The following is a 12,628-nucleotide window of genomic DNA, read 5'->3' as shown; positions in this document are numbered from 1 at the left end:
CCATTTGGTGTCCACCAACGGGTTCGGGGATTTCCGCCACGACAGGCACCGACCACCTTATGGCCACAGCTCCGGTCGGCCGCCTCAGCAATGGAGGTGCGGATCATAGTCCACTCAGGCTCGATGTCCCCCGCCTCCCCCGGAACATGAGCAAAGTTCTGTCGGAGGTGGGATTTGAAACTCCTTCTGACAGGGGATTCTGCCAGACGTTCCCAGCAGACCCTCACAATACATTTGGGCCTGCCACGTCGGACCGGCATCTTCCCCCACCATCGGAGCCAACTCACCACCAGGTGGTGATCGGTTGACAGCTCCGCCCCTCTCTTCACCCGAGTGTCCAAGACATGCGGCCGCAAGTCCGATGACACGACCAAAAAGTCGATCATCGAACTGCGACCTAGGGTGTCCTGGTGGCAAGTGCACGTGTGGACACCCTTATGCTTGAACATGGTGTTCGTTATGGACAAGCCGTGATGAGCACAGAAGTCCAATAACAGAACACTCCTGTCTCTGGGGTTGAGGTCACTGAGGTGGTGAAAAAGGTCATCGGTGGCAAGGCCCCAGGGGTGGATGAGATTCGCCCGGAGTTCCGAAAGGCTCTGGATGTTGTGGTGCTGTCCTGGTTGACACGCCTCTGCAACATCGCTCGGACATCGGGGACAGTGCCTCTGGATTGGCAGACTGGGGTGGTGGTCCCCCTTTTTAAGAAGGGGGACCGGAGGGTGTGTTCCAGCTACAGGGGGATCACACTCCTCAGCATCCCTGGTAAGGTCTATTCGGGGGTGCTGGAGAGGAGGGTTCGTCGTGAAGTCCAATCTCAGATTCACGACGAGCAGTGTGGTTTTCGTCCTGGCAGTGGAACGGTGTACCAGCTCTGTATCATCGGGAGGGTCCTCGAGTTTGCCCAACCAGTCTACATGTGTACCTGGAAAAGCTGTTCGACCGTGTTCCTTGGGGGGTCCTGTGGGGGGTGCTTCGGGAGTATGGTACTGATACTGATACTGATACGGGCTGTTCGGTCCTTGTACGACCGGTGTGAGAGTTTGTTCCACATTGCCGGCAGTAAGTCGGACTCGTTCCCGGTGAGGGTTGGACTCCACCAAGGCTGCTCTTTGTCACCGATTCTATTCATAACTTTCATGGACAGAATTTCTAGGCGCAGCCGAGGCATAGAGGGGGTCCTCAGTATTGCATCTCTGCTTTTTGCAGAGCGTGTGGTTCTGTTGGCTTCATCAAGCCGTGATCTCCAACTCTAATTAGAGCAGTTCGCAACCAAGTGTGAAGCTGCTGGGATGAGAATCAGCACCTCTAAATCTAAGAACATGGTCCTCAGTCGGAAAATGATGGCGTGCCCTCTCCAGGTTGGGGATGAGATCCTGCCCCAAGTGGAGGAGTTCTAGTATCTTGGGGTCTTGTTCACGAGTGAGGGAAGAATGGAACGGGAGATCGACAGGCGGGTCGGTGCAGCGTCTGCAGTGATGCGGACTTTGTATCGGTCCATTGTGGTAAAGAAGGAGCTTAGCCGAAAGGCGAAGCGCTCGATTTACCACTCAATCTACCTTCCTACCCTCACCTATGGCCACGAGCTTTGGGTCGTGACCGAAAGAACAAGAACCCGGATACAAGCGGCCGAAATGAGTTTCCTCCGCAGGGTGTCGGGGCTCTCCCTTCGAGATAGGGTGAGAAGCTCGGTCATCCGGGAGGATCTCAGAGGAGAGTCGCTGCTCCTCCGCATTGAGAGGAACCAGATGATGTGGCTGGGGCATCTGATTCAGATGCCTCCCGTACGCCTCCCTGGTGAGGTGTTCCGGGAACGTCCCACCGGAAGGAGACCCCGGGGACGACCAAGGACACGGCGGAGAGACTACGTCTCTCGGCTGGCCTGTGAACGCATTGGTATCCCCCCGGAAGAGCTGGATGAAGTGGCTGTGGAGAGGGAAGTCTGGGCGTCCCTGCTAAAGCTACTGCCACCGCGACCCGGTAGAAAATGGATGGATGCATGGACATCAGATTTGGGTGGGACCACATCGCTTTTTTTCAAGGATTTTTTTAAATCAGTGGTAGTGATAGTGAAATATACCAATATTTTGAAATGCCACACCAGATTTGGATGGGACCTCTTTTGTTGGAGACCTGGGGAGGTGTCGTGTCCCCCAGAACTGGACCGGTGTTGCGGTATCTCATTAAAAAGATTTAACAGATTGTTTTCAGTCAGGGGTAATGACAGCAAAATATGCAGTTTTCAGAGACTTATTTTGAAATACATTATCATATCTTCATCAAACAGGTAGAACAGGTTCGAATCCCTGCTATGACTGTCCGCATGTCGAAGTGTCCTTGGGCAAGACACTGAACCCTAATTGACTCCCAGTGGGCCTGGCAGCGCCTCGCATGGCAGCAGTCGCCCATTGGTTGATGAATGTGTGTGTGAATGTGAGGCTTTGTAAAGCGCTTTGGCCACTGTGATGATGGCGATAAAGCGCTATATAAGTGCAATCCATTACCATTTATTTTTCCCAAGATATCAAATAAAGTAAAAAATTTTATGTATGTATGTAATGTATTTCAAGATTCAAATTAACTTTGCTGGTTGCATTCCTAAATCGAAGAGCACTGACGTCCGTATTATTGGGAAGCTTTGATTTTGAAGGTGCCGAGTATGAACAAAATTAGGGGCGGCTGGCTTGACCGCAGTCAAATGTCTGTTAACAGACAGCACGAGAGCAACAGTTTCCGTCGTGGTGATGTTCGACTTTCGGATAGGATCCAGAGACCCTGAACAGGAGAAGGGGTATGCACAAACGTTATCATGTTTAATATTCAACATGAGAACAATTTAGGATCCGAGAAGTACGTAGTTTATTTAACCTTCGGTCGGTAATCGAACCCACTCCTCCCGCGCGGGATTCCTCTCGCGAGATACTCTTTTCGTTTTCTTGGTGATAATGTTGTGACGCGAAGTTTGTCCAAGTGGACTTGCCGTACAACGGACTGCACCTCAACTTTTTTTCGGGGACCGCACGCGCTTCCACGTGCTGCACAACATTTTCCTGAATTTGCACCGAACGTGCTGAATCCTCGTCACGGTAAGTCCATCAATACCTCACAGGACTAAAACATCATTCGTGCAATCTTCGTGTCCGGTTGGAGTCGTCTCGTGCACGTTGAAGCCATTCGGCCTAGCTTCGTTTAGCTTAGCTTAGCATGCTAACAAAGAGACACGTTTGGGATCAATATTTCGAGAAGCAGAGAAAAAGCCTGAGCGTAAAGTGTTCTTGTTTCCGTCACCTACGAGTTAGGACGTGGACCAGAATATGAATACTAACAATTAAATGAGATAAAAACAACAACTAGATGATCAGCTTTGTTTGTCTGAGGTACTGAAATAACATACTGCGGTCAACCAGTCTCCACTCGTAAAGTAGCAGCCAAGCCAGCTGCCCCTAATTCTGTTCATACTAGGCATTACGGTAATAGGTGGCCAACTCGCGGCGAAGCCACCTTCAAAATAAAAGCTTCCCAATAATACGGACGTCAGTGCTCTTCGGTTTAGGAATGCAACCAGCAAAGTTAATTTGAATCTTGAAATACATTACATACATCCATTAAACTAAATTACTTTATTTGATATCTTAGGAAAAATAAATGGTAATGGACTGCACTTATATAGCGCTTTATCTCCATCACCACAGTGCCCAAAGCGCTTTACAAAGCCTCACATTCACACACACATTCATCAACCAATGGGCGACTGCTGCCATGCGAGGCGCTGCCAGGCCCACTGGGAGCAAATTAGGGTTCAGTGTCTTGCCCAAGGACACTTCGACATGCGGACAGTCGTAGCAGGGATTCGAACCTACTGAGCCAAAGCCACCCCAACATAATCCCATTGGTATCGCAAGACAAGTCCAGATCTGTGTGACAGACCACCAAGGACTCCATGAAAAGAGGTTTGATGAAGATATGATATTGTATTTCAAAATAAAAGTCTCTGAAAACTGCATATTTTGCTGTCATTACCCCTGACTGAAAAAAATCTGTGAAATATCTTTAATTAGATATCGCAACACCAGTCCAGTTCTGGGGGGACAATACACCTCCCCAGGTCTCCAACAAAAGAGGTCCCATCCAAATCTGATGTGGCATTTCAAAATAAAAGTCAGGTTGCAGATATATGACATCCAATGGTGATGGCAGTAATGTAGTAGCATCCTGTAATTGTCTCCTACATGTATGAAAGGTTAAAGGTGTTGCGATACAAACAGGATTATTTCTAATTATTTCTTAAAAGAAGTAGTATTGACATTTTTTTTATGAATGTTTTAAATCAGGCGGCACGGTGTACGACTGGTTGGAGCATCTGCCTCACAGTTCTGAGGAGCAGGGTTCAATCCCCGGCCCCGCCTGTGTGGAGTTTGCATGTTCTCCCCGTACCTGCGTGGGTTTTCTCCGGGCACTCCGGTTTCCTCCCACATCCCAAAAACATGCATGGCAGGTTAATTGAAGACTCTAAATTGCCCGTAGTGTGAATGGGAGTGTGAATGGTTGTTTGTTTTTATGTGCCCTGCGATTGGCTGGCAACCGGTTCAGGGTGTACCCCGCCTCCTGCCCGATGATAGCTGGGATAAACTCCAGCACGCCTGCGACCCTCGTGAGAAGAAGCGGCTCAGAAAATGGATGGATGGATGGATGGATGTTTTAAATCAGTGGCAGTGACAGTGAAATATGAATATTTCAGGAGACTTTTATTTTGAAATGCCACAACAGATTTGGCCCCTCCTTCAACAGTGCCCTTATCGTGGTGGAGGGGTTTGTGTGTCCCAATGATCCTATGAGCTAATTTCTCTGGGGCTTTATGCAAACAGGTCCGAGGTGAGGGGCCAGACAAAGCACAGCTCCAAAAACCTCTGTGATGACAAACAATTCAGGAAGACGTTTTCCCTTGCCCGGACGTGGGTCACCTCTGGAGCCATGCCTGGAGGTGGGGCTCAAAGGCGAGCGCCTGGTGGCCGGGCTTGCACCCATGGGGCCTGGCCGGGCAGACCCCGAAAGGGTAACGGGGGTCCCCCTTCCCATGGGCTCACCACTTGTGGGAGGGGCCATCGGGGTCGGGCGCAGTGTGAGCTGGGCAGTGGCTGAAGGCAGGGACCTTGGCGATCTCATCCCCGGCTACAGAAACTGGCTCGAGGGACGTGGAATGTCACCTCTCTGGCAGGGAAAGAGCCCAAGCTGGTTTGCGAGGTCGAGAAGTTCTGACGAGATATAGTCGGGCTCGCCTCCACACATGGCTTGAGCTCTGGTGCCAGTCCTCTCGAGAGGGGTTGGACTCGCTTCCACTCTGGAGTTAACAACAGTGAGAGGCGCCGAGCAGGTGTGGGTATACTTATTGCCCCCTGGCTGGGCGCCTGTACGTTGGGGTTCACCTCTGTGGACGAGAGGGTAGCCTCCCTCCGCCTTCGGGTGTTGTTTGTGCCTATGCACCAAACAGCAGTTCAGTGCTGGAGAGCGCTCCCGCTGGGGACTCCATCGTTCTGCTGGGGGACTTCAATGCTCACGTGGGCAATGACAGTGAGACCCGGAAGGGCGTGATTGGGAGGAACGGCCCCCCCGATCAGAACCCGAGCGGTGTTCTGTTATTGGACTTCTGTGCTCATCACGGATTGTCCATAACGAGCACCATGTCTTGGACACTCTGGTGAAGAGAGGGGCGGAGCTGTCAACTGATCACCACCTGGTGGTGAGTTGGCTCCGATGGTGGGGGAAGATGCCGGTCCGACGTGGCAGGCCCAAACGTATTGTGAGGGTCTGCTGGGAACATCTGGCAGAATCCCCTGTCAGATGGAGTTTCAACTCCCACCTCCGACAGAACTTTGCTCATGTTCCGGGGGACGCAGAGGAAATCGAGTCCGAGTGGGCCATGTTCCGCGCCTCTATTGCTGAGGCGACCGATCGGAGCTGTGGCCGTAAGGTGGTCGTTGCCTGTCGTGATGGCAATCCCCGAACCCGTTGGTGGATGCTGAAGAAGGAGTCCTATCGGGCCTTTTTGGCCTGTTGGACTCCTGAGGCAGCTGATGGGTACCGGCTGGCCAAGCGGAATGCAGCTTTGGTGGTCACTGAAGCAAAAACTCTGGCATGGGAGGAGTTCGGTGAGGCCATGGAGAAAGACGACGTAATTCTGGTCCACCATCCGCCGTCTCAGGAGGGGGAAGCAGCACACCATCAGCAGTGTGTATAGTGGGGATGGGGCACTGCTGACCTCAACTCGGGATGTTGTGAGTCGGTGGGGAGAACACTTCGAAGACCTCCTCAATTCCACCGACACGCCTTCCCATGAGGAAGCAGAGTCTGGGTTCTCTGAGGCGGGCACTCCTATATCTGGGGTTGAGGTCACCGAGGTGGTGAAAAAGCCCATCGGTGGCAAGGCCCCAGGGGTGGATGAGATTCGCCCGGAGTTCCTAAAGGCTCTGGATGTTGTGGGGCTGTCCTGGTTGACACGCCTCTGCAACATCGCTCGGACATCGGGGACAGGGCCTCTGGATTGACAGACTGGGGTGGTGGTCCCCCTTTTTAAGAGGGTGTGTTCCAACTACAGGGGGATCACACTCCTCAGCCTCCCTGGTAAGGTCTATTCGGGGGTGGCGTGCCCTCTCCAGGTCGGGGATGAGATCTTTTCCCAAGTGGAAGAGTTCAAGTACCTCGGGGTCTTGTTCACAAGTGAGGCAAGAATGGAATGGGAGCTCGACAGGCGGATTGGTGCAGCGTCTGCAGTGATGCGGACTTTGTATCGGTCCGTTGTGGTAAAGAAAGAGCTCAGCCGAAAGGCGAAGCTCTCAATTTACCGGTCGATCTACGTTCCTACCCTCAACTATGGTCACGACCTGTGGGTCGTGACCGAAAGAATGAGATCCTGGATGCCAGCGGCCGAAATGAATTTCCTCCCCAGGGTATCCGGGCTCTCTCTTAAAGATAGGGTGAGAAGCTCGGTCATCCGGGAAGAGCTCAATGTAGAGCCGATGCTCCTCCACATCGAGAGGAGCCAGATGAGGTGGCTAGGTGAGGTGTTCCGGAAACGTCCCACCGGAAGGAGACCCCGGGGACGTCCCAGGACACGGTGGAGAGACTACGTCTCTCGGCTGGCCTGTGAACGCATCGGTATCCCCCCGGAAGAGCTGGATGAAGTGGCTGGGGAGATGGAAGTCTGGGTGTTTTTTCTGTCTCATATTTCTTCCAATGCATCATTCCGTTCTCCTGTTTCCTCTTGTTGACTTTGGTGCTTTGCCATTTTAACTAACGTAGTGTTGAACCCACAGTGTCCAAATCGTAATCTTGATGTCATCTGATTTGCACTTGCTTTTCTCATCCCTCCAACGTAGAGCGGAAAGTGTTGCGATCGTCGTGTGAAAATGTGTGCAAGGACAGCAGAGTACGAGGAGGAACTTTGTGGCCCAAAAGAGGAGAAGGAGCCACAACGTCAACTACTGGACGCTGCGTTCAATCTGCAGCCTCGAATTGTGCTACGCAGAGCAGGTGGGTTCACTTCTCTCTCACTGGTTTTATGAAATACATTCTAATTTTAATATTATTCCCGGGTTTTTCTGATGAGGACTGTCTGACGTTACATATCATTTTTTTATAATATCCAATAAAGTGTAGTCTGATGGCATCCATCCCCTCATGATGATGTGGATTGAGGGTTGTAGGCCAAATTTCAGAAGATCTGAAAGGCTTGTGGCCATTGTTGCATGATCAAAGTTGTAACAGTGTTACACAACCTACACGACTTGTTTGGAAAATTGCGAGCCAGATTTTTGCCCTTTTTGTGTCTTGTAGGCGAGTTGAGTAAACATTTGTTCATGCCAAGTCAAATCACTCTTCAATCGTAGGAAGTAACCAAGTACAGTAAACCCTCCGCTATATCGCGGTTCATCTATCGCAGTCTTATTACTGTACACATTATTCTTTACTGTACCTAAATAAAATTTTAGTTGTCTATACTATACTTGTGTTTATACTTATGTCTATACTTTTTTTTTTCTACAATTTACTTTCACACAATTTACTTTCACTCTTTAAATTTGAAACCTGTGATTTCTCTTCCTTACTTTGTCGCAAATCGCATTACTTTTTTCAACTTCTATGGATGATGACGTGTAAAAAAACAGAAAACGGTGCATCCACATTGAAGGGTCGCCCAACTTTGCTGCGTTCCGCTGTTCTACTATTTTGCGTCACCCCATTAGTCCCATTAGGCTCTCTGGTTGAAGGCGCTAACGTGTAAACAGGATCGAGGACCAAGGTGGTTGTCAATATTGTAAACAAATTAGATTTGACCCATTTGTGTTTGTCTTCTTTTGTCTTGCAGACGTCAGTGAAAATCTTCATCCTGAGCGGCAGCAGTCAGTGTCCCCTCACATCAAAGAGGAAGAGGAGGATGAAGAGGTTCAACACATCAAAGAGGAGGAGGAAGAGTTCCTTCACATGAAAGAGGAAGAGCAGGAGGAAATCATCAAGGTTCCATCGACTGGTGTCCCTTTGAAGAGTGAAGATGAAGGTCGAAGTGAGGAGAGACGAGGGGCGGAGCCACCAAACAGCAACAGCTCAAGTGATGGAGACCACTGTGGAGGATCACAAACAGACGGTGATGATGATGATGATGATGATGAACAGTTGGAAGGTGATATGACATGTCACACTGCCAATAAATGCTGGAAATGTTCTAAATGTAGGAAAACATTTCCTTCTAAGAGGAATTTCAAACGACACATGAAAATACACACTGGAAAGAAGCCCTTTGCCTGCTCAGTTTGTGGTCAAAGGTTCTCTCAAAGGGGACATTTGACACGTCACGCAAGAACCCACACAGGAGAGAAGCCTTTTGCATGCTCAGTTTGTGGTCAAAGGTTCTCTCAGAAGGGAAGCTTAAAAGGTCACACAAGAACGCACACTGGTGAGAAACCTTTTGCATGCTCAGTTTGTGGGCAAAGGTTCTCTCGAAAGGGACATTTGACAGGTCACACAAGAACGCACACTGGTGAGAAACCTTTTGCATGCTCAGTTTGTGGTCAAAGATTCTCCCTAAAGGGAAGCTTAAAAATGCACACAAGAACCCACACCAGTGAGAAACCTTTTCGATGCTCAGTTTGTGGGGAAAGGTTCTCTCAAAGGGGAACTTTAATAAGTCACAAAAGAACCCACTCTGGTGAGAAGCCTTTTGCATGCTCAGTTTGTGGCCAAAGATTCTCCATAAAGAAAAGCTTAAAAATACACACAAGAACACACACTGGTGAGAAACCTTTTGGATGCTCAGTTTGCGGTCAAACTTTCTCTCAGAAGGGAACCTTAAAAGGTCACACAAGAACGCACACTGGTGAGAAACCTTTTGCATGCTCAGTTTGTGGGCAAAGGTTCTCTCGAAAGGGACATTTGACACGTCACACAAGAACACACACAGGAGAGAAGCCTTTTGCATGCTCAGTTTGCGGTCAAACTTTCTCTCAGAAGGGAACCTTAAAAGGTCACACAAGAACGCACATTGGTGAGAAACCTTTTGCATGCTCAGTTTGTGGGCAAAGGTTCTCTCAAAAGGGACATTTGACACATCACACAAGAACACACACAGGAGAGAAGCCTTTTGCATGCTCAGTTTGTGGTCAAAGGTTCTCTCAGAAGGGAACCTTAAAAGGTCACACAAGAACGCACACTGGTGAGAATCCTTTTGCATGCTCAGTTTGTGGTCAAAGATTCTCCCAAAAGGGAAGCTTAAAAATGCACACAAGAACCCACACCGGTGAGAAACCTTTTGGATGCTCAGTTTGTGGGGAAAGGTTCTCTCAAAGGGGACATTTGACAAGTCACACAAGAACCCACACAGGAGAGAAGCCTTTTTCCTGCTCAGTTTGTGGTCAAAGGTTCTCTCAGAAGGGAACCTTAAAACGTCACACAAGAACGCACACTGGTGAGAAACCTTTTTCCTGCTCAGGTTGTGGTCAAAGATTCTCTCGTCAGGCTCTGGTTAAGACACACAAGTGTCCTGGTGAGACAAGCAGTGATCAAGAAGAATAACTGAAATATCACACAGCCATAAGTATTCAGACCCCAGCAAAGGGTCGGAATAATATGGCTATGTGATATTTCACTTTTTCTTTTTTCATAAATCAGCAAAAATTTCAACCATTATTTTTTTTCTGTCAATATGGGGTGGTGTGTGTACATTAATGAGGAGAAGAATTATGTGATTTTAGCAAATGGCTGCAATATAACACATAAAATTTAAGGGGGGTCCGAATACTTTCCGTACCCACTGTATGTGTGTATGTATCGATCAAATATATGGATAGATCACAAATTTGTTTCTGCAGATGGCATTGTGTGACAGATGTGGACTGTCATAATGTCGGACGACCCATAACGAAGGTCTCCTGTCCCGAAACTGCGGCTGATCTGATTTGAGCTTATCTGATCCATAAAAGCTCAAATATTGGGCTGATCATTATAATATTATTATTTATGATAGTTTGAAGCTGTCATGAGTAGAAATGTCTGCATATATTTTGGTGATGATTGTTGACAGTTGTGGGACATGAAGCCACGTTTCTTGGGTTCATGCATGAGGCTTGCCAGGATGTGGTGCTCGCCCGGCGTGTTTGTGTCATTTTAATGATGTCGTCCGCATCCATCCCAATCCATAAGTTTGCGTTTTTTATTGTTTTTTTTATTTTTCAAGCACATTAAATTCGTGATTGAACATAATTTCGGGGTACGAGCTGTTGTTCATGTGATGCAATGATATATGACAGCAATGTAAGATATCCAACGTAATACCAGCTTGAACAAGGCGGTGTTTGGAAACTCAAGCAATTTCCTGAAAAGTTGTCATTTTGAAGGTGAGGGGATTCCACCTGACAGCTGCGATATACAAATATGACCAATTACTGCCACTTCATAGTATGGTACATTCCTTTTCCCACACCAGCTATGCCAGTGCTTTCAATTTTCAATTTTGTTGATGAAAAAGGGGTGTTCGAAAGGGAATTAGTTCTTTACCAATGGCTCCAAAATGTATTGATATTATTGGAAATGAGTGCCAGTTTCATTTTCTTGAGCATGCATGCATTTTGTCCAATGTTTTAGTGATGTCAATATCAAATAAGTGAATGATTGATTGAAATAGACTGTAAAAAAAACTGACTTTTGGTGCTAAACTGTAACGTGTATATGTGATCCTGAATAAAGTACACTGCTTAAAACAGTGAGGGTGACTCCATTTACTTGTACATCAAATCCATTTTCCCCATTAAAAAGTATTGAAATGTCTTTCATGCATTGGAAAGCCTCCAAAAGCAAAATGCTGGCAACACAAAGCAAGAAATGGCCCAAGCGACAAGGCCTAAGTGCGAAAACTGCTCAGGTGGGGCACTGGTACGTCAAGGTCGCGCTGTACTTGGCTGACTTTGGCTCTTGGGCGGCCTCCACCCGCTCCTCCCCTGGGACGACGGTGTTCATTACTTTACTTCAGTACAAATTTGGGGTCTATACTTCACTGGAATATTTATTTTTCAGCATACTTTTTTACCCCGACTCCTTAGATTTTCAGGCAAATATGTGTACTTTCTACTCATGACACAAAAAGCCTCATTCTTTTTCATTTTGGATTGTGTTGTTTCCGGCTTGTCATTGTTCAAAATTGCAAACAAAAACAATCCGGATAAATTGTGCCAGGATAAAATGCTTTTGATTGTGGTTGGATGAGAGCTGTCGAATGTTAATGGCTCATCTGTATTTTGTGACGGAAATCACTCATTTTTCACTCATATTTACTCATTATTATACTGAATAATAATAATCAATGTTTATTTGAAAATATTATTAAATTCCTGAGCAGAACAGAATCGGTGAGAAAGGGCAGCCTTGGCGGACTCCAACCCTCACCGGAAACGAGTCCGACTTAGTGCCGGATATGCGGACCAAACTCTGACTCCGGTCGTACAGGGACCGAACAGCCCGTATCAGGGGGTTCGGTACCCCATCCTCCGAAGCACCCCCCACAGGACCACCCGAGGGACACGTCGAACGCCTTCTCCAAGTCCACAAAACACATGTAGACTGGTTGGGCAAACCCCCATGCACCCTCGAGGACCCTGCCGAGGGTGTAGAGCTGGTCCACTGTTCCACGGCCAGGACGAAAGCCACACTGCTCCTCCTGAATCTGGGATTCAACTTCCCGACGGACCCTCCTCTCCAGCACTCCTGAATAGACCTTACCAGGGAGGCTGAGGAGTGTGATCCCCCTGTAGTTGGAACACACCCTCCGGTCCCCCTTCTTAAAAAGGGGGACCACCACCCCAGTCTTCCAATCCAGAGGCACTGTTCCCGATGTCCACGCGATGTTGCAGAGGCGTGTCAACCAGGACAGCCCTACAACATCCAGAGCCTTGAGGAACTCCGGGCGAATCTCATCCACCCCCGGGGCCCTGCCACCGAGGAGCTTTTTAACCACCTCGGTGACCTCAACCCCAGAGATAGGAGAGCCCACCTCAGAGAACCCAGACTCTGCTCCCTCATGGGAATGCGTGTCGGTGGAATTGAATTTTGTCACCGATTCTGTTCATAACTTTTATGGACAGAATTT

At 48.5% G+C, this 12,628-nt stretch overlaps 2 protein-coding genes across 4 annotated transcripts in view; both read left to right on the top strand.

Moving 5' to 3' along the window:
* The first annotated feature begins 2,661 nt into the window (after positions 1-2,661).
* LOC133472550 (gastrula zinc finger protein XlCGF57.1-like) lies at positions 2,662-11,252 on the top strand. 2 transcript variants are annotated; one of them, XM_061763550.1, is made up of 3 exons: positions 2,662-2,791; positions 7,374-7,527; positions 8,363-11,252. In XM_061763550.1, the coding sequence occupies exons 2-3, from the start codon at positions 7,404-7,406 to the stop codon at positions 10,060-10,062; spliced, it is 1,824 nt and encodes a 607-aa protein (XP_061619534.1). In that variant the 5' UTR covers positions 2,662-2,791; positions 7,374-7,403; the 3' UTR covers positions 10,063-11,252. The 2 variants fall into 2 exon arrangements, with proteins under 2 accessions (XP_061619534.1, XP_061619533.1); XM_061763549.1 differs by lacking the exon at positions 2,662-2,791 and adding an exon at positions 2,946-3,086.
* LOC133472541 (gastrula zinc finger protein XlCGF57.1-like) overlaps positions 2,981-12,628 on the top strand; it is a 51,768-nt gene continuing 42,120 nt past the window's right edge. The window contains exon 1 of one of the 2 annotated variants that reach the window (XM_061763511.1): positions 2,981-3,086. The gene's annotated coding sequence lies outside the window, so the exon portion shown is untranslated. Of the gene's footprint in view, positions 3,087-7,404; positions 7,528-12,628 lie in introns of those variants that run through there. The other variant, XM_061763512.1, reaches the window with a different exon arrangement.

The sequence above is a fragment of the Phyllopteryx taeniolatus genome, chromosome 23, assembly GCF_024500385.1.
Source record: "Phyllopteryx taeniolatus isolate TA_2022b chromosome 23, UOR_Ptae_1.2, whole genome shotgun sequence".
NCBI lineage: Eukaryota > Metazoa > Chordata > Actinopteri > Syngnathiformes > Syngnathidae > Phyllopteryx > Phyllopteryx taeniolatus.
This window is presented reverse-complemented; position numbering and strand designations above follow the sequence as displayed.

What these genes read in the sequence shown, in the direction of transcription:
- LOC133472550 (XM_061763550.1), top strand. Translation starts at nt 7,404, where the DNA reads ATGTGTGCAAGGACAGCAGAGTACGAGGAGGAACTTTGTGGCCCAAAA. An exon ending in AATTGTGCTACGCAGAGCAG is followed by an intron (nt 7,528 to 8,362) that starts GTGGGTTCACTT and finishes TTTGTCTTGCAG; the next exon opens with ACGTCAGTGAAAATCTTCAT.